The sequence below is a fragment of the Leiobunum rupestre genome, chromosome 4 (genome assembly GCF_980474605.1).
Source record: "Leiobunum rupestre chromosome 4, qqLeiRupe1.1.hap1, whole genome shotgun sequence".
Taxonomy (NCBI): Eukaryota; Metazoa; Arthropoda; class Arachnida; order Opiliones; family Sclerosomatidae; genus Leiobunum; species Leiobunum rupestre.
Window position 1 is genome coordinate 60,315,326 of NC_143387.1, and position 21,707 is coordinate 60,337,032.

General features: G+C 38.6%; 2 protein-coding genes across 5 annotated transcripts in view; one reads left to right on the forward strand and one right to left on the reverse strand.

The window, feature by feature from the left end:
* The window catches only part of LOC149948568 (von Willebrand factor D and EGF domain-containing protein-like), a 196,250-nt gene extending 192,901 nt beyond the window's left edge, over positions 1 to 3,349 (forward strand). For all 3 annotated transcript variants that reach the window (XM_090173617.1, XM_090173619.1, XM_090173620.1), the window contains exons 23-31: positions 218 to 313; positions 379 to 474; positions 534 to 629; positions 696 to 887; positions 960 to 1,055; positions 1,132 to 1,227; positions 1,559 to 1,654; positions 1,731 to 1,858; positions 2,665 to 3,349. In XM_090173617.1, coding sequence (XP_090029743.1) covers positions 218 to 313; positions 379 to 474; positions 534 to 629; positions 696 to 887; positions 960 to 1,055; positions 1,132 to 1,227; positions 1,559 to 1,654; positions 1,731 to 1,858; positions 2,665 to 2,691 — 923 coding nt within the window. In that variant the 3' untranslated portion in view covers positions 2,692 to 3,349. The remainder of the gene's footprint in view (positions 1 to 217; positions 314 to 378; positions 475 to 533; positions 630 to 695; positions 888 to 959; positions 1,056 to 1,131; positions 1,228 to 1,558; positions 1,655 to 1,730; positions 1,859 to 2,664) is intronic.
* A 3,293-nt stretch (positions 3,350 to 6,642) lies between these two features.
* Positions 6,643 to 11,953, reverse strand: LOC149948569 (uncharacterized). Of its 2 annotated transcripts, none has more exons than XM_090172199.1 (8): positions 11,831 to 11,953; positions 8,181 to 8,941; positions 7,991 to 8,117; positions 7,813 to 7,931; positions 7,599 to 7,754; positions 7,218 to 7,521; positions 7,012 to 7,158; positions 6,643 to 6,936 (listed from the first exon to the last, which is right to left on the reverse strand). In XM_090172199.1, exons 1-8 carry the CDS (start codon positions 11,874 to 11,876, stop codon positions 6,824 to 6,826), a joined length of 1,773 nt encoding a protein of 590 aa, XP_090028325.1. In that variant the 5' UTR covers positions 11,877 to 11,953; the 3' UTR covers positions 6,643 to 6,823. The 2 variants fall into 2 exon arrangements, with proteins under 2 accessions (XP_090028325.1, XP_090028326.1); XM_090172200.1 differs by having other exon boundaries at positions 6,791 to 6,936; positions 7,008 to 7,158.
* Between the last annotated feature and the right edge of the window lie 9,754 nt (positions 11,954 to 21,707).

Sequence of the window (21,707 nt, forward strand, 5' to 3'; positions counted from 1 at the left end):
AGTTTGGCCAGTCATTAGCCAAACTTTAAAATCCCATTCGTTTCAAACTTAGGGGGGCCCTTGATAGTCTAAGCCTCGGTTTCCACTAGCGCGTTTAACGTCGCGTCACTCAACTTGGGGACGTACAAACATTTTGACGCGCGTAAGGAAAAATGCATTATGACGCACGCTAGTGTTCCAAACCAAGCATTATGCTAATACTGATACTTTTATTTAGCTATTTGTAAACAAACATGTCGAAGGCACGAAATTTGCGCCGCCCCAGATACATGCCAATGCAGACCAGGATATACTGGCACTTTCTGTCACATACGTAAGATTCCATCTATAAAACATCGGGTAATATCTGGTGTAGTTATCTGCTTTTTATTTTTTTAGCTATATGCACCAAAGGTTGTCTAAACGGTGGCTTATGCATTCGCCCAGAAGTGTGCAGATGTCCGTTCGGTTTTAAGGGGCTTCGTTGCGAAACGCGTAGGCTTTTCTTTCTTTAAAACCCACTGCCGAATTCCATTTGATAAGTCCCGTTTCAGCCATCTGCGAACCCTCGTGCCGCAACAAAGGGCGATGTTTGGGAAGAAACACTTGCGCCTGTCCTTACGGTTACGTCGGGAAATTCTGCGAAATATGTAAGACAATCTTATTCGTCTCCCAGCTTATCGTTCTTGGGATTAAAACGAGGTGATTTCTAACAGCCACGTGTAGCCACGGCTGTTTGAACGGAGGTACTTGCGCGGCCCCAAACAAGTGCTCTTGTCCGGACGGCTGGACCGGACCCAGTTGCGGCCAGCCGACCTGCAAACAGGGCTGTCTCAATGGTGGTACTTGCCTCTATCCGGGCTTCTGCGCCTGTCCACCGGGCTACTTTGGATCGGACTGCAGTTCCGGTAAGGGCGTGATGATGACCCTATAAGATTACAATTGTTCCTTCGCTAACTCTTATCCATTTGGTGTGGTAGGCGTGTGTTTCCCACCTTGCAGAAACGGCGGAACTTGCATTCGTCTGAACGTTTGTTCTTGTCCGCAAGGCTGGATTGGTGACAGGTGCTCCACGCGTAAGTAATAAGTGGTTTATAATTTTGACATTTGGTGGATTTCGTAGCGCTTAAAGAAGAACTTTAAATTTCGTAGCCGTTTGCTATCCACCCTGCTTAAATGGTGGGAAATGTTGGAGACCCAACAAATGCTATTGTCCTTCAGGATGGAAGGGCAAACTGTGCCAGAAACGTAATTTCAAATCGCCATCTTCGTGTTTTACCATAAGTCTATAATATTTTCAGAAGAAGTATGACACTTGCTATATTTCACATACAAATTGTTAAGTTATTAAGTCGCAGTTGCGCGTCCACTCGCTCTCGCGTTTCACGTAGCCTTTTATTACTCTTCGCTAAGGGGTGATTTTCTTTGATAACGTCACTGTGAAATGACGTGAAATGTGCCAGCAAAATGTTTCCCAAAAAGACATATTTGTTGATCAATATTATAACCTTATGGTTTTACGAGTTAACGTAAGTAACTGATGAATGCATTACTTACTTTCGTACATTTATGAATTTAGCCATATGCACCAATCGTTGCAAGAACGGTGGCACCTGTTTACACCCAGATCTTTGTCAGTGTCCCCCTGAGTACAAAGGTTTACAGTGTCAAGTTCGTAAGTACCACTTTCGTATTGAACTTTCCCCTTCAGATACCAATTGAAATTTTAATTACCATCTTTTAATTTGAAGCTGTATGTACGCCCAAATGCTTGCACGGTGGACGATGCGTTCATCCCAACGCCTGTAAGTGTCCACCAGGGTACGATGGATCTCGTTGTCAAAATAAGTTAGACTTAAGACGGTACACGAGGCACGAGGTAAGTACCACGCGTTCAGACTTTTTTTGAAGTTTTCCAAAGCATGGACAAATAAACTACTGAGACCGAATTTAAATAGCGTATTTGTTTCTTTTAAAGCTAGTGGCGGCTCTATCATTGCCACCTGTATTATGAAAAGGCCCCTGTTATTAGAGATGGCCATGAATCTTATCAGATTCTTCAAAAAACGCGACTTTACTGGAGAGCGTGGTGCTTTCTATTTATGGCCAAGGAAGCTAAAATTTAAAATAGCCAAATGATAACGTCGTCAGAGAGCCATTCTATAGTATTATAGTTAGACAACTTATACTCTATTTAGTGGGCTTGACATAAATTATATATCCTATGTAAAAATATTGTTTATAATTGCTTTAATTTATGTTATTGACTAATTCAAAAACGATCCAATCAACGCGAGGGGTACCTATAAGTACCTCTTTTTTTATTTCAACGCTAGCGACATCTATTAAAAAAAGAGCTACTTTCCGTCGAGCCGCTACTTTCTTTAAAGCAGCGCCGCTTGTAGCGCCACGGTATCCGACATTGGAAAGTTTTCCACCCAAATATTAAACACGCGCGCAATATCAGCGAATACAGTTAGGCCTAATATCTTCAGCGCGTAATCTAACGTTTTACCGCACGTGCTTCGTTTTTGGGTGGAAAGGTTTCGCGATTCTCTCGGTAGGAGAGCTGGCAGGCGTAGCAATTTAGAAAATGTAGTTTTGGCTTACGATTCGGATCGAGTAGTTTATTTGTCCCAGTTCCAAGCTCGGACTTCTCATTCCTTCGTGGTTTTACGATTACAGCGACATCGGACGCAAGGCGGTGGATAAGTCAACAAACGTAAACTATTTTTGTACAGAATACGTTAGAGTGAATCGAACATCAGCCACCACCGATAAAGTCAAAGCAAAAAAAAATATACAGAACTTCAACCAAATGAAACGCGCTTTTTCCGTTCTCGTTACATTACGATATCATCGAACTATAGTTACCATCATCGCGTTTTGGATAAATATCAAACAAAATCGCCTTTCGGATACAAAAGCGACACTACGGAGAAACGCGCGAGATCGCGTACGAAAACTCGGCAGCCAAGGCTAAACGATAACTAAAATAAATCTTTAAACTAAAATTTATAAAAATAGGCTTAAATGAACGCGTAATTTAGAGTTATAAAAATGTAGAAAGAGTGCGCGATGGGAAATTATAGCGAATTCTCCGTCGTTTTCGCTTTGGTTTTAAAAATTATGAAACGGGGGAAAAAGAATATTTTAGAGTTCTCATGGCCGATGTTGGATTTTATCAAAACAAATTGGTGCGAGACATTCTGTGGGGACGCGCGCTCCGAGATATATTACTTGTCGTATTTTTCGTAGGGTTTTCGTATCATGTTCTCTATCTAATTATTCGCGAGAGTTGTCAGACATTTTGTAATCGGAGAATTTGATTGCATTTTATAATAAAAAGAAACACTCGGATGAAACCTAAAATTTGGACACCAATTCTGTTTCAAACTTTGAATATTAAATAATAATAATCAGCTAAGCAAAACCAAGTCATCTAGCGACTTTTTACGCTTTTATCTCAGGTGGCCGGGTAGGAGAATGGTGGCAAGCCCTTCATCTAACAGCACCCTACACTCACTATTACCATAAGTAACATAACACCCTTAAGTATGACACTCGTGCATTTTTTCTTACTACATCCTTTCTTCACCAAAGATAAATCAGTAAAACGACTAGCAACTTTGTAACCCGGAAGTTTAACTTTTCTATTGGTCATAGAAAAGGAGTCAAGAGTTCAATTTCATCCAATCATATAGTACTCCGAAAAATTTCGTCTGTCACGTAACCATAGTGGTACATACGAGCACGCGGCGAAAACGAAATTAATGTGGCTAAATACGCATTAAGCCTAAAAATGGCGATTTTCAAAATCGCGCCAAATTCTCGGAATATTACGTTATAGCAAAAATGACATAATAACCAAAAGTGTGACAATCCCTGTACTTTCGTATGCTAAAGGTTTAATGTATGCTCGACTCGAGATCGACCACATAAAAGACTATTTAATGTCGTCTTTCTGGATATTTTTTAGTCTATGGTATTAGATCGTAGGTAGATGGCGATAGCATCTCCACAGAACGACGAAAAATCAAAAAATACACTAACTTTGACCAGTGCTACTTAGTTCCTCCGTTCCTCACTACGAGGCGTTATTTGTTGGTTTTAACTTCCTTCCCTCCCCAAGGCATTCTTTCCCTTCTCCCCTCCCAACTTGTATTTCGCTCGTAACATTCATTCAGAAATAGGTCCGATTGACACACTTTTGGTAATTATGTCACTTTTGGTTATAGGAAGTTGGATTAGATAAGTTCATGGCGCAGCTACCGAGTGGCGCTATTTCGAATTTTTTTAGCGTCACTTTGAAGAAAGGATGTAGTAAATATTTTCCCCAATGTCATACTTAGGGGTATTACGTTACTTATGCTATTAACGTTAACCTCTCCAAGTGTTTAGAGGCCTACTCGTGAATTGTTACGTAACATAACTTGAACCGAAAAATGGGAATTTCATATAATCCTTGTGCAATTGAAAAGGTAACCATGGAAACAAAATCTGGTGATCGCGAGTCACGAGCTAAACTACAAAATAGACGCTTCAATAAAACATCTTCAAGGAAATGGCCAAGAAGTAATATTTCCGAGCCAGGACCTGCATGTTACCGTATATATAGAGCTTATTGAAATAATGGAAACTTTTAAACCTATACGGTATGCAGCAATTGTTTCCTTTTAGTTAGATAGCTTTTTTAGACATATTAAGGTTTAGCAAAAACACGACGTTCTGTTTACAGGTGAAAGTTTCCATTATTTCAACAAGCACAATAGAGTAATATCGGTGTGACTTATGACGACGTCACCCATTTTTTTTCCTTTATATATAAAACTGCCCTCAAAATGGCGGCCATAGCCCAAAGCTACAGAGCGATACTACTCTATATAAACAGGCTCGGGAATATTACTTGGCTCCCATTGAGTTGGGAATATTAATCTAGAGATCCAATCAAATCTGCTCCCCGCGAAATACGTTTTTGAAAATTACGAATGTGCCGTCTCCTCTAAAATGACGAGAAAACGTTATCATTTCACCCGTGGCGCCATCCATTATTTTGGAGAAAAAAACAATTTTGCCGGAAAACGCGTCTTATTTGAACGAACCATTGAGAGATAGACGGCGCCACGGGTAGAATGATAACGTTTTCTCGTCATTTGGGAGCAGACGGCAGTATTCTTATTTTTTAAAAACTTGTTTTGAGAAATACTGAAATCCGACGTTTTGATTGGACCTCTAGATTAATAGTCCCAACTCAATGGCTGCTCCTTTTCTAGCAACGTGCGTTTTAGCCATCGTAAATACCGGTTTAAATTGAACGGAGACACATATTTCAAGTAAAGCAGGGTACGCGAACATAAATGTTTGTCTTTAAACAATGCTCACAGCCATACATAAGGCGCGTTTTAGTATTGCTTAAACACTTTTTATTTTCGTCATGTACCCGGCCTTAAATTTTTTCCTCAAATATGTGTTAAAATTCTATTGTAACTGTAAATGTTTTCTTTAGCAGTCAAAGTGAAAGCACGCTTAACCGATTTTAAAGAAATTAATTTCTAGACACTGCCGACGTTGTCGTTCAAACCTCTAGAGCGTCCTGCTTAACATCTCTAATGACGAGTGTTTCGTCAGAGTTGGAAGTGATGTTATTTACGTCATAGCCAGTTAATAAGGTTTCACGAATGAAAATGCTTTTCTGGCATACTTAGTGATTATGTTACATATGATGTAACTTGGGATTTCAAAATTGTGAAGTTTTTCGAAGATTCACACGACGTCAGAAGTAGTTTTTAGAGTGACCATCATTACCGGGCAAAACTTTTTTGTCTGGTCAGATAACATTAATGATAAAACATTAAGTCACTCTATAGGCTACCTGTCAAGCAGAATCACCAGACAAAATATTTTCGGTTGGTTGGTTACCAGATTAGCCCGGAAAGGTAAGTTTTCACTTGGCCAGAAAATCGCGACAGCGAGCGTCGACACAAAATCTTTTTAGGTCTAATGCATTTTTTGCGTTTTTGCCCAAGTGAAAACCAGCATTTTATTATGAAGAGAAGGTTGCACGTCCAGGCAGTTTTTATTAACATGTTCTAGCTATATCAAAAGTCAAAATTTCAGCCAGAGATTCCAACAGTAGACCGGTTTCGCCCTTTTGGGGCTCATCAGTACTGTGTAGGAACTCTGGCTATCCTCGGAAATCTGCCGATATCAGTAAAACTAATAAACAATCAGGGTGCCCTATATGTGAGCAGTCCAGTGCAATTTATAGTGAAATTCTTCACCAATTATTGCATGGCGGTCGCTATTCAGCAGACATCTTTTACGCTCGGGGAGGATAGCCAGAGTTCCTACACAGTACTGATGAGCCCCAAAAGGGCGAAACCGGTCTACTGTTGGAATCTCTGGCTGAAATTTTGACTTTTGATATAACTATCTTAACGTTGGATTTCAACGGAAGCCCGAGCGTAAAAGATGTCTGCTGAATAGCGACCGCCATGCAATAATTGGTGAAGAATTTCACTATAAATTGCACTCTGATTGTTTATTATGTTCTAGCTAATTGCGAATCATTTTGACTGAACCGTATACCAGGTAGACTCTATGGTTCTTATTTTTAAGATTCACACTTTAACCAAAAAAATATATTTATTTTATCACAGTTGTTTAAGTAGAAAGGTTTCGTTGCGTAAAAAATACAAATATCGGTGTTTTAAAAAATAACATATCTCTGGTATGTACAAATACTATATAAAAATATATTTACATATATTAAGATTTTAAATAATTTAAACGTTTTTGTTGTTTTCTGACTACGAGGCTTTGGGTTTGTTTTTGCTTACGCGTATCAAACTTTACTGTCATGGTTGAACATGAGAAGGAAGGCAGCCAGCATACAAGAAGCGATGGTTAGAGTCAAACTGTTCCCTTCATTGTACGTTGATGCCAGATACTCTTGATCTGCGAATGGATGGATTAACGGTATTATATAGCTCTCAATGTTCGTGATAATTGTCGTAAAGACGAACTACTTACTAGTGCAAGATCCATTTCCTAAGTCCATAAGGCTCATAATCAAGGAATCTCCCAATTTCTTCGCCAACTGAATGTTTTCCGGCGTGACGAAAGAGACGTCATCGCACTGAGCGTGGTAGCACTCTTTCATCCTTCCTCGGAATGGACCTGGTTCATGTACGCAACTTTCAGAATCGAGTACATAATTATTCATTAATCAATTCTACCGGTATCAGTAATTAGGATTGATTTCAGCGTAGCCGGGTAACTGTTGGTGTTGTTATGGTACCAGAACATGGCGTGGTCGCTCCTGACGAAATTGATTCTTTTGGATAAGACGTTCATGGGTGGTATGATTCCTCCGAGATCGACTGGCATGTCGTGAAGTTTATACTCCGGTTTTTCCAACGACGTCCAGGACCGTTTTAAGCTATCGGTCAATTCGTTGTCGATGTCGTGACGGGACATCATGGACAAAAAGTTTCCGGTGTTTCCGTGAAGCGTGACATACTTATTTAGGGACGGTACCGCCTTTAAAGTATTGGTAAACAATGCTTCGTTACTGAGGTTCTTGTATCGTTAGAAATTAGAGCGGCGTTTGAAATTACTTCTTGTATGTCCGATGGTAGCTCTTGCGACTGATTGGTGTTGTTGTAGTTCAAAATCGTGTCCAATATGAAAGCGCCCTGAAAAGAACCTCTTCCCGATTGCAAAACCATCGGTATTAAGTACTCGTTGACAAAGTGAAAACTGCCCAAGCCACCCTAAAGTGATTTCACAACGATTAACCCGATAAATTGGCTGTAATTACGGTGGTCTTACTTGTTCCTCTTGGTCGAAGGCGACGAACATGATGCTGTTTTGGAATTTACATTGACGAGCCGCCAAATTCCGCATGACCTCGATCATGACTGTCATCCCGGAACCATTGTCGTTGACGCCTAACGATTGAAAGTGGTAAATTAAGTGATCGAACTCTACATTAACCACATTTCGCTACCAGGGCTGTTCTTAAAAGTATCGTAATGGGCTCCGACCAAGAGTATCCGATCGAATGGTGTGCCAGCGCTTGAGCCGGCGATGATGCCGACTACGTTAGTGCCTTGGATTTCAATGTCGCTACCATCCTGTAATTGAGGAAAGTTGATTTGGTTCGGAAAGTTTAGAATTAGTTTTCGCGCGCAACTTACCGTATCATTTTGGTCCCGTTCGGTGAAGTTGTGCAAGAAGGACTCGAAGCCCATGGACATGAAGTTGTCGTAGATGATGCCTCGAACGACGTTTTTAGCGGTGACGTTCGTTTCGTCGTTTCGGGGCTTGCTGAAGACGGTAGACAACATACGTTCGATGTTAGAGGCGCTGGTCTTGGGCATTTCGGTGAGTTGCACTTCGACCTTAATCACTTTCTTTTCGACCTCGACGTCGTTCATTTTGCGTTCCCGTTCCTTCAACTGCTCTGGGAAGTTACTGGGTTTGAAATTCATCGTGTCGAAGCTGGGACTGAAATGCGTTCGAGGTGGAGGTGGCCTTTTAGGTATGGCCTGTATTTCCGCCGGCGGCGCTGGTCGAACCGTAGCGGGACTGACTGTAGTTTCAACGCTGATGGGTCCGCGAGTAAAGAGTTCCCGGTCGGGTCTGATCGGCTCGGTCGTTTCTTCGAAAGCCGTGAATGTCCTGGAGTTGGACACTTCGTTGGAAGAGATTTCTTGTTTCCGGTATCCCGGTCGATGCGGTCGCGGGAAATGCACCGGTGCTGGTATGTGAGCAGCCGGGATGACGTAAGGAGTGTAGTAACGGGGAGGGTAGTAAGGTCTGGGACTCCAACCGAACGGGATCACCGCCATTCTAGGGCTGCGGTTGTTAGGAACTGTCCGACGAGGATTATCACTAACCGCCGGTGATTGCGCCTCCGAAGACACTTTGTGAAAACTCACTATAATGAGCTGCGTGCCTGAAAATAGTTACTGTTAATTTTGTTGCTTTAACCGATACGCATTTGACAAGGGAGAAGATTCTTCATACAGGGTTGCCACAGTTTTTTCACAATCAAATTCCCTGACTTTTCCAGGTTTTCCCTGACCATCTCCGGATATTTTCCCTGACTTATTTTGTGCCAAGATTTTGTATTTTTTAAGGTATATTTTAGAAAAAGTTTCCTATTTGCAACCGAAATTAAATTCCCTGACATTTCCCTGATTTTTAGACTAATTTTTAAAATTCCCTGATTTTTATACCCATATTCAAATTCCCTGACTTTACCAGGAATTCCAGGTTTTCCAGGCAACCCTGTCATAGGAGTAAAGACATTAGAGGTATATTTTAAATACCCATCGTCTTACTAGATGGCGTCAATAGAAGGTTTAATTTAAAAACCGATAAAAATATTAATTTTTGGGGTTGCTTCTTATGTTGAACTTTTGTTTATAGATTTTAATTTAAATTTGGTTTTAGTAATAACTTGTATTTATTTCCTTTCCACCAAAATAATAATTATAGTAAAAATAATAGCATTGAAAAATTTAAATAAAAGCATTGAAATCGAACCGCTGGTGGCTTCGCTCTAAATGTTTGTTTTTCTGTAGGCACTATGCGAATCGATCTATTCTCTAAGCTAAACTCTTTTCTCAGCTAAAATTTTCGTGTCATAAAATAGCAATAGGTTTTTCAATATTCTTTCTCGATAAATAATTACAATCGGCTAAAATCGCCAAATTCTTTTCAAAAATTTTCATTTCAATTTAAATTCTAATCATACGCGGTAAGCCGTGACGTTACTATATTTTATTGAGAACAGCAAATACAAGAAAGATTTAATTCTAACTTCGAAATTGAAATATTAGAAAAAATAAGTCATCGTTTGAATCTGATGATTTAATACAATAAAACTATAGTATCCGTTCGGTTATTATTTGAAAAAAAAAGTCTCGAAGCCTTTTTACCGTAATTCGAAGAAACAACTTTTCCGTTTTCTTAGCCATCAGCGAGGAAGGCACTGATTCATCGATGCGCCACAATAATTAAGCACAAAAAGAGCCGACAACTCCGTAGAATATTTAATTACGAGTTTTCCCCTTTTTAAGAAAAAGTAGAAAAACCACCCTCGAAAGAGTAAATACAATAATTGAAGTCAAAGGGCGAACGGTTGGTTGACCATCTATGCGAAACTTCCATATAGTGAAAGTGTTCATTTTATATTTTTTGAAGACAAAATTTTGGGAAATCTTTTCCTCTCAAACTATAAACAAGCCGGTTTTTTTCTTCACGGCGATTTTCTCGGGACTTAGTGCTTGAAAACAATTATATTTAGATATCGGTGTTTTTCATTTATTCATAGATTCGCGATAGTTTCCTTTTACTATAAATTCCCCGTTGAACGGAGCTGTATCGCGCTACTCCAAGACCAGTTTCGACGGACCCGTAGAACGCCGCCGGGTATAATGACCCAGAAAAAGTTCAAACGCATTTATTATTTTCTACTTGTCCTAGGCCGCTGTTTCTCGTTCTTACATTTTGAAAACAAACGTTACCTTTTTCTTCGGGTTTATTTTGGTCTCGCGCTTTTAACACCGAATAAATCTATATTTTAAGTTGTTTAACTTTGGTTTAATGGGATATTTCGCGTGTTATTAGACTTCACCTACAATCTCCGATCTGATTTGATTAAATAAATGGTATTTCATTGATATGTATTTAAAAAAAAACACGGCTTAAGCTAAAATAATAATTTATTTTATAATTTAAAAAAAATTTATTCCTTTTTCTATGTAAAACGCTTCTTTTGGCAATGCATTCAAATACCTAAATATTTAAATTAACGCTACCTTGAATTAACTTTAAAGTTCTTAACCAAGGTATTTTAATTTAGATCTACCCAAAAGATTTAGGAAAGACCAAATTTAGAACAAGCCAAAATGGTCTTAAGCTTCTGATATAACAAATAATTCAATTGGAGTGGTATTAATTTCAACTACCTAAATACGGCAAAACTTCAGAGAATTCTAAGATTCAGTTGCAAAAAATATCTGATCTGGATCTTAGAACAAGGCCATTGCAAAAAATAAGCAATCTGGATTTTAAAACGGGGCCTTTGCAAAAAATACATGATCTGGATTTTAGAACAGGGCCATTGCAAACAATAACTGATCTGGATTTTAGAACAGGGCCATTGCAAAAAATAAGCGATCTGGATTTTAAAACGGGGCCTTTGCAAAAAATACATGATCTGGATTTTAGAACAGGGCCTTTGCAAAAAATACATGATCTGGATTTTAGAACAGGGCCTTTGCAAAAAATACATGATCTGGATTTTAGAACAGGGCCTTTGCAAAAAATACATGATCTGGATTTTAGAACAGGGCCTTTGCAAAAAATACATGATCTGGATTTTAGAACAGGGCCTTTGCAAAAAATACATGATCTGGATTTTAGAACAGGGCCATTGCAAACAATAACTGATCTGGATTTTAGAACAGGGCCATTGCAAACAATAACTGATCTCGATTTTAGAACAGGGCCATTGCAAAAAATAACTGATCTGGATTTTGAACAGGGCCTTTGCAAAAACTAACTGATCTGGATTTTAGAACAGGGCCTTTGCAAAAAATTCATTGATCTGGATTTTAGAACAGGGCCATTGCAAACAATAACTGATCTGGATTTTAGAACAGGGCCTTTGCAAAAATAAGCAATGTGGATTTTAAAACGGGCCCTTTGCAAAGAATACTGAATAGGACCATCGCGACCAACCCACCTTTTTTTGCACCTAAAACACAACAAGTAACCGACAATATTAAACTATTAATTTCGCTTTTACTGTAATACGCTAAAGTTAACTACTTACCCAGTAAGCACGTGATGAAGCGAGAGACACCGCGGAAGGCGAACATGTTCGTGGTACCACTCTTACTTTTCAACTGTCTCCCGCGGCATCCACCTGGAAAATACCCGCTTTATCCTCCACCTCCCCCTCCTCCTTACCGTACAAATGAGCTAAAAAAACTTTCGCCGAGGGATGCGACGGATATCAAAAGACTTTTATTAAGTAACACTTTCCCTCTAACGGGAAATGTTCAATTACGATTTTAGAACATTTCAAGTATGGTAATTTTTAATTGTTACCCTTAGGCCTATTGTTAAAAGCGGACAAAGAATATATATTTTTATAAACAGATTAAGTAAAGACAGAAGTTTATTATGTAATCTTACGAAAGAAGTAACCATCTAAGCCATTAAGAATGAAAGCTCGAAATAAATGTTAACCGCTCTAAATTTACCACCTGCATTACTTCGTTTGAGGATGTTAAATATAAATAATTATTGGTTGCAATGAAAATTATCAATTGATTACACTTCGAAGTGGTAGCGATTTATTTATAAATCACATTTTCCCTCTATAATAAATAAAAAAATAAATTTATGATGTATTTCGACTAGTAATAGTGACTCATTACACTATTTCCAGAGATATTTTATTTAAATAAATATAAACAAAAGTTAAACTGAAAAAACAATCCGCAAACGGTGTTCGGGGTTTTTAGACAATTTAAAAATTCTGCGCCGGCGCCATCTAGTAAAACTTCCAGTATTTAAATTTGACCACTAATGGCGTTACTCATTTGTTTTTAAATACTAGCATAGTGATGGACAAACGCCGGCCCACGGCGTCATTTTACTTGACTGTCGGATAAAAATGTACAGATATTTTAATTTTCTATTTATTATATAGTATAGTGTTAATTTAACTCTAGTATTTATTTTTATATGTAATAAATAAATAAATAAATTTATTTCAGAAACATATTTTGATAATAATTTTGGCAGTATAGGGAAATACAATAATCGTTTATTAGAGACACGGCAAAAAATTACATTAAACACTTCGTTTGAAATGCTTTTAACTTGGTTTTAAAATGAAGAGCAAGAATGTAAGATGCCTCTACTTTCCTGGTTTTTTAACACTGTATTCATGACCTGAATCGGAATGCTTGCTGATGTACGTTAATCGCTTCAAGTCAAGAAGTATTTCGTCTACGCAGTGGCGCAGCCAGGGGGCACAGGGGTCACGAGCCACCCGAAAAATGGCAATAGATTTTTATTTCTTTCAAAGCAAAATATTGGTAACGGGGAAACAAACTTTTAGAGGTATTAGAAGCTCGATTTTAATGTTTTTATTTACTAGATGGCGTTAATTTACACTTTTCAATGGGAAGGAAATTAATATTTAGTGATTTATTGCACTATTTCTAGAGGTATTTTATTTAAAAAACTATAAAAAAAGTTAAACTAAAATAAAAATCGCCATAAAAAAAACCCAATGTGTTCGGGGTTTTTAGACAATTTAAAAATTCTGCGCCGGCGCCATCTAGTAAAACTTCCCTTATTTAAATATGACCTCTAATGCCGTTACCCATTTGTTTTTACATACTAGCATAGTGATGGACAAACGCTCGACCGTGGCGTCATTTTACTTGACTGACGTATGAAAATGTATAGATCTTTTAATTTTATATTTATTTGCTTTATTATAATGGTAATCCCGAGTTCTAATTTAACTCTAGTATTTATTTTTAAATAATTCGCCAGACTTTAATTTTGTAGCACGCTTAATTGTTTCGGATTGTGTATTTGGACCACTAAAACAAATTTCCGACCACTATTAATAGGCGCCTAAATAAAACATCTTCCCAGAAATTGCCAAGAAGTAATATTTCCGACAGCCAGGACTCATAAGTTACTATTTATATAGTGCTTGTTGAAATATTAGAAGCTGGAAACTTTTCTCGAAAATAACATCGGTTTTTTGCTAAGCCTTAACATGCCAAAAAAGTTACCTGGTTAAAAGGAAACACTTGTTTCATACCGTACTGCAAAACTAATACGTTTAGTTCTAAAGGAATGAGTTTTCATCTTTTTCCAAAAGATAATTTTATACAAAATGAATGAACTCTGCCTCCATGAGAAGCCTTAAAATTGCCCGGTAATATAAAAATATTCGTATAATTTTAATTATTTATACCATAAGAGGATGATAATAATAATATTATCTTCTTATACTTAATTTTAGTAACATTATATATTTTACCTTAAAATATATTATCGAAAATTAACATTAGTATGTTCCTTATACACGTGAGCCGACGCGTTTCTTATCTGACGCAAAATTCTCATGAGGGCAAGAACGCGTCTGCAATTGGCTTAAATATGACTTTTTGGCTAGCCATTCTAACCGTTTAACCAACCGACCGGAAAGAGTTCCTTCCCAGATGAATTTGGAGAGGGGAGTAGAAACCGAGTATCTTTTATTGAAGCGTCCATTAATTTCAACTTATTGGGACTTGGCAGCATATGACGAAGATAATACGCCACCCATGCTTTTTTCAATTGAAAAAAAAAGCATACCAGCATGGCGGCCATAGTCAAAGGTACGACGCGACGTGACGTCATGCTGCCAAGTCCCCATTGGCGGAAATGGAATAAATGCAACAAAAAAACTTCTTCTAATGTTCATTATTTTAAGCAACGTTAGAAAATCCAATTCAGGAAAATATCGCTATAAAAAGAAAATAGTTTAATTTTTATTTTTAGCTGTTGTTATCTAAAACTTTCTACGTACAAGATTTTGGTAAGATTTCGGATATATGCAATTTTCTTGATTACAATGAGTTTGATACATTTAAGTGGTCCAATTAATTGTATAGTGTGAACTGGGCTTAACTGTTTTAGACGATATTAAGAAATTGATTTTAGTTATTTTTCTGGTTTTACTTTTGTACCTCTGCACATTGTGTATGATGGACGTTAGCATTCCGGTTTTCGAAAAAATATACCGAAAAAAAATTGTTTTCAGTAATTATTCAGACCTTGGGTGGTATAAATGAGGTTTTGTTCACTACGGATGCGGCTAAATGAATCAAACGGGCTGTTTACAAATTACTTAACGCAAAATTTTGTCTTATTCGACACCCTCCCAATCATAACGGAGAATAAAAATTGGAAAGGCTCCCTAAATTACGAAACAAATACTCAAACCCCCTTGATTGTTCAAGCCCTATAAACCTTAAAATTATTACATTTATTTCCAACTTAAGCCTTCTTATGTAATGTTTTACCTTTAGAAATAAATTGCCACCACGACTTAAATTTATCGATAGTTCATCGTCGTTAAAACAAAACCACGTAACTTGAAATACGTGGTTTTGTAAAAATTGACATATTTAGATTCTACACCCCAAATTACGTATATAACATTAAAAACATTAATAGGTTGCAATTTAATTTCTTTTTGAAATCGAGAAAACATTTAAACATAACTTTGATATTCACAACGCATTTCGCGCAAAAGCACGTATCTCGCTTATTGTCAGCTCCTATCTCACTTCATGACGCGAAACCACGTATCTCTAAAAATTCCCCTTTATCAAAATACTTTTAAATTAAAATCCTAATTCAATATTGAAACGAAATTATTTAACTATAAACTCGCGTGTAAAAACTTAACACGCGATTTCACAAGTCCCTGCAAAATTAGCAATCCATTTTTCTCAAAATAGCCACCGAAAAGAGACGTGGTTTTGTTTTAACGGCGACGAGTTCCGGATCCGGTTTAAAACAATGACATGTTAGGTAACATTTGAGCAACCCCCCAGTAACATTCAGTAACGCTCTTTTAACCCCCTCCCTATTTACTGCGTTACTTACTTCGTGAATTTCCAAATTAAAGAAAGATAACGAAACGAGAGTGCTCTGTAAGCGCTCGCCGTGCATTCTCGTAGCTCTCAGAAAACGGAAAAAAGAATTCTGATAATTTCAGACGTGTAGTATATCAAGCACACCATATAATTGAATATAATTTATTTAAACAAATTGTTATCTTTTAAAAACGCTAAAAGATTAGATAACATCTACAACATTTCAACAAGATGGCCAAGGTTATTTTATCAACAGAACTATTGGACCTTTGGAACGTCGCTCGGCGGTTGATAACTCCCTACCTATGTAGGTTGGGTGGCTTGCGTCAGAGGTGCGACTGTCAAGGTCTAGCATATTTGTCAACGAGTGATGTGCTCTAAAGAAATAAGTCCAGTTTATTACTTTTAGGGAAATATAATTAGAGATCTTGCTCATAGTTTGATTTCACGACTTTTATGGGCTGTAAAGACCTTGGTCATAGTTTGATTTCACGACTTTTATGGGCTGTAAAGACCTTGGTCATAGTTTGATTTCACGACTTTTATGGGCTGTAAAGACCTTGGTCATAGTTTGATTTCACGACTTTTATGGGCTGTAAAGACCTTGGTCATAGTTTGATTTCACGACTTTTATGGGCTGTAAAGACCTTGGTCATAGTTTGATTTCACGACTTTTATGGGCTGTAAAGACCTTGCTCATAGTTTGATTTCACGACTTTTATGGGCTGTAAAGACCTTGGTCATAGTTTGATTTCACGACTTTTATGGGCTGTAAAGACCTTGCTCATAGTTTGATTTCACGACTTTTATGGGCTGTAAAGACCTTGGTCATAGTTTGATTTCACGACTTTTATGGGCTGTAAAGACCTTGCTCATAGTTTGATTTCACGACTTTTATGGGCTAGAGTAATATAGGACGTGACGTTTTTGTTTATACGACCTTGCTATTTTTAACCGAATGGTTTTTGGGTGGATACATATTTATCTGATAGAAATTTATTGATTTATATCATTTGTAGTGCCGGATCGTTGCCTACGTTCTTATTAAATAAAAAAAAATGCTTTTATCAAAGCAGTTGAAAGGTTGAATTAAGGGAGAGTAGTTGAGATCTAAGAAGGCGCAATTATTGAAAATATTTAGGTTTAAAGAGTTTTGTTTTTGGAATTTTCAAAAGCGAAATATATTTCTAAAATAATTTCCATCGATTTTCCTCACTTTTTATATATTTTAAAACCCTTCCCTTAAATTTGAGCCTTGAAACTGTAACAGTAAACCGAGAAAATTTTAAATTGTAAATGAGTACGCGTGTTTAGTTCTGATTTTTTTCTATTCTAATCGAAATATTTAAACCAATTTTTAAAATCACGCGCATTTAGCCATGGATAAATTAGTGGGGCTGTATGAACAAAATCTAGAAAGAAAAAGACAAAAATACGAGGTAGGCTACATTTCTTGATAGTTGATACGGCACCATATTTTTCAAACGAAAAGCTTATTTCTGGGATTCTGGCGTTGATTTTCAATCCGATAGACGTCTGCTACGTTGTTGTTACTAGCTCGTGCAGATTTATTTTACAAATTATGCCTAGTTAATTTGCTTTAGCCGGGAGTAGTGGCTCACTCCTGTAATCCCAGGCGTCCGGGAGGCAGAGTTTGTGGATGGCCGTGTGAGGATGACCACCAATCCCCTAACGGGTGGTCGGAATACTTCCGCCAAGGGTGTCCCCCCCCCCTGTCCCCACGTATCCCCCTTTGGCGTGGCCGTTACACATATCTCGCCCTGATTAATCAGTTATTGTGTGTGTGGTGGTGTCTAAGGCCTCGGGTCGACACCGATGTGTGTGTATCTCAAAAAAAAAAAAAGTTAATTTGCTTTTTTTATATGTGAAATTAAAAGTGTTGTATGAATATAAAATAAATTAAACGGTTAAAGGAGTTGGCAACGTTCTATGTAAGCTAATTATCTTGATGAGTTTAATTGATGTTATATAAGCTGTTACGATAATGGTCTTATAATATTTATAATAAATTACTCTGTTAAATATGAAGCTATTTATTTAGATCTTTGTCTTATATATTCTGACCCCATTGGTCCATGGATACACGTGATCATATACATGTAGATATATCACGTGACACGTTTTCTCTTTTACAAATTTATAAATGTTTCATATTAACTATATAAGATGTTTAACTTTAACAAATAATATTATCAGTGAATGATGTTGTGAACGCGTTAGTTTAACAGTTGTTTTTTTTAAATGTTCAAAGAAATTATTTCTTATCTTGAATATAACGATTAGGGAGTTTAGAGATTCGGCCTGAGCGAGTTATCTGTACCGGAACCCCACGAGCAGCAAGTTCAGCTGCTGAGACGTGAGAAGGTGTTCCTGGCTGAGGTCTGTAGTGGAAAATGGTGGCGGATGACGACTCAATCACGTCATCATCGGGTTGTGGAGAGAGAGTTGAGGTGGGATCAGGGAAATTTGGTTTGTCATGTGGGGAATTGTATAAATTAATGGTGTTCGAGACATCTGCACAGTGTTTATCGTTATCAATGACAGATATCGAAGGGGTGATGACCGGTTCCGTTAGAATAGTTTCGGTTTTGGGTGGTAGTGAATAATCAGTGACAGATGTAGAAAGGTTATTGACTGGTTCCTTCAAAATAGTTCCTCGGTTGGATTGTGGTGAATTGGGAAATAGTGATGTAGTGAGATGAGTTTTCTTGGGCGTTGAGCAGTTATAGGAGATGGTGAAAGTATGGCGAGAAGACACCGGTATAGGTGATTGAAGACCTGAATTTAAAGGCGGAATCTTGGAGGTTTGTTCTGGAAGGTTCTGCAACTGGAGTAGTGGTCGCAAGTGAAGACCAGTGCGTCGATAGTGGGTGCCATTATCCAATTCAATGATATACGAGTCAGGTTTGTCAGTCACTTCAACAACAGTTGCCGGAAGCCAGTGTCGGTGACCAGCTTGATAATGTATTTTGTCTCCTATAGCATAGGTATGTGTTTTGGGAGGCGGTACGGAAATCATGTTGGATCGTCGAGCATTGAGATTTTCGGTGATTAGCTGAGTAGGAAAATGAGGAATAAGCGCTTGAGCATTAGTAGAAGTGGGAGTACGCAGGAGTCGCCCCATTAACATTTCTGAAGGTGATGGGAGATTTTCTTGAGGAGTGGCTCGATACTCAAGGAGAATGTAATGAGGGTCCACCCCTGCCATCTTAGCTTTATCCAACAGATGTTTGATCGTTTGGATATGTCTCTCGGACATACCATTCGACTGAGGAAAGTGGGGACTTGAAGTCACGTGATCCACTCCCCATTGTGTCAGAAAATCGGCGAATTCTTTGGATCCAAATGGGGGACCATTATCAGTGATCACACGTTGCGGGGTGCCATGACGTGAAAAATGCGGTTTTATGGCACGTATCACGGAAGCAGCATTGGTGCTGTGTAATTCGTCAATCTCAATGTATTTAGAATAATAGTCTACGCAAAGAAGAAGGTTTTTTCGATCATGGTGAAATAGGTCCATTCCTATAATTTCCCAGGGACGTTGAGGCACGGTGTGTGGGGAAGTAATGACATGTGAATTTGCACGGTCTTTGGCACGGCAAATTCTGCAACATTGTATTAGCGCAGACAATTCATTAGTTAGGCCGGGCCAAAATACATGAATACGTGCTTTGCGGAGACAAGAGTTTAGACACTGATGAGCACCATGGAGAAGTGAGAGGACTACTGCACGATGATTTTTTGGGATTATCAGCCTGTCTCCTTTGTATAAAAGGCCATTATCAGTATGAATGTCAGGTTTGTGGGACCAGTAAGGCTTCAAAGAGGAAGACAATGAGCTTGAATAACGAGGCCATCCATACGTTATGTATGCCATCAGTTGACGCATGTCGGGATCATTTTGAATGTCATTTTTTATGGCAGTTTCACGAGAGGAAGACAGAGTGGTTAACGAGTGTAGGGCCGCTTGAGGTCCCTCAAGGAACGCTGTATCAATGTCAGTTGTTGGAAGTGGTGAACGTGAAAGTGCATCAGCTATATACAGTCTAGATCCAGGCACGTACACTAACTGAGGGTTGTAGCGGAGGTACCGCAGGACCAAGCGTTGTAAACGGGGTGAGAGTGCGGGAAACGGTCGTTTAACTATGGTAAGCAAAGGCTTGTGGTCAGTTTGTAGAATTGGAGTAGTGCCGGTGATATAATAACTGAATCGCTCCAAAGCAAACACCAGGGCCGAAAGTTCTTTTTCTATTTGCGAATAAGATTGTTGAGCTTGATTCAATGTAGTAGATACATAGTGTACTGGGTGATCGTCTTGCAGCAGGACTGCGCCCACACCAGTTTGACTGGAATCGGCTGATATGATTGTGGCCTTCTGTGGATGATAAAAGGATAAGACTGGAGCTTCGGTGATCGTATCCTTGAGTAGCTGAAAGTGTTTATCGGCATTTGAGTCCCATTGAAAAACAAAATCGGCCTTTAACATCTGTCGCAATGGAGCAGTCTTAGCGGAGTGATTCTGAATAAATTTACTCAGGAAATTAATGACCCCCAAAAAACTTTGAAGTTCCTTCTTTGTAGTGGGAGGTTGTATAGCTTGTATGGCTGCTATTCTGTCAGGATGAATGCGAATGCCAACCTTAGAAATGATGTGGCCAAGATAAATCACTTCAGGCTGAGCAAGTTGAAGTTTCCTGTTGCTAAACTTTATTCCAGAGTCACGTGCTTTGGTTAGAACAGCTCGTAGAATTGCATTGTGTTCCACTGTATTACGTGCTGCTATCAAATGGTCATCAATAGATATAAAATGCCGTGGAATTCCCTCAAAAATGGTGTTCATGTAGCGTTGGAAGATCTCGGAGGCTGACTTGATACCATAGGAAGAGAGAGATAACAAAATCGTCCATATATGGTAGCAAAAGTACACAATAGTGAGCTTTCTTTAGTTAAACGAATCTGCCAAAATGCAGCAGACACATCCAACACAGTGAAAAGCACACTGTCGTTCAATTCACTGAATATTTCTTGTGACACTGGTAGCTTGAAGTTCTCTCCAATTAAAACGGCATTGAGATTTCATGGATCGAGACAGATTCGAATAGTTCCGTCTGGTTTTGGAACAATGACCATGGCATGCACCCATTCAGTGGGCTCGGTAACTGGACGGATTATGTTTAGGTCGATCATCCGTTTGAGCTCAAGTTTCAGCGGGTCACGATAGGCATAAGGGACACTGCGTGGCGAAACAATAACTGGTTGTGCATTTGGGCGTATTTTAAGAGCATACTGGCCTGGAAGACTCCCAATGGGACCAAAGACATCTTCAAATTCTTGAATAAGACGCTGAGGTGAGTCTTGCGTGTTTTCAAACTTCTTCATGTCCAATGAACAAATTTTATTTGGTGTGGTAGTGGTCGGGGTAGTGTCCAAGCGTTGTATTAGTCCAAGGGACAGTGTGCATCGTAGTTATGTACATTGTGCAGAAATGAGCTCCTTTTAGCGATTTGCAATGAAGTGCAGCCGTACCCAACATGGGAACCTGTTCTCCATTATATGCCATGATGCGATTAGTGGGTGGCGAAAGTGGTGGAGGGTCTGGCAGTTGACGATAATAGGATTCAGGAAGCACATTGACCTGAGAGCCAGTATCAATCTTGAAAGGCACCGTAAGATTCTGTATGGTGATAGGAGTGATCCAGTCATCAGGATGTCAGATCGTAGTGGCATTAACCGTTAGGTAAGCAATGTGTAAGGGATCCATTGCCTCATGAAGCATGTGAGAATTAAGATCGACAGGTGACAAGTAAGACAAGTCCGGATTTTGTACAGTGGGTAAAAGATAAAGGGTGTCCGTTGCAGCAGAAGAATAGGTCATATCTGCGAGATGATAAACATCTTGATCGTCGTATAAATAATCGTCTGGTGTCGAGTGGGCGTCATAATAGTCAGTGGCTAGTGTGGTCTCATGCAATGGTAAGGAACGGCAAGCCTTGGCGAAATGACTGC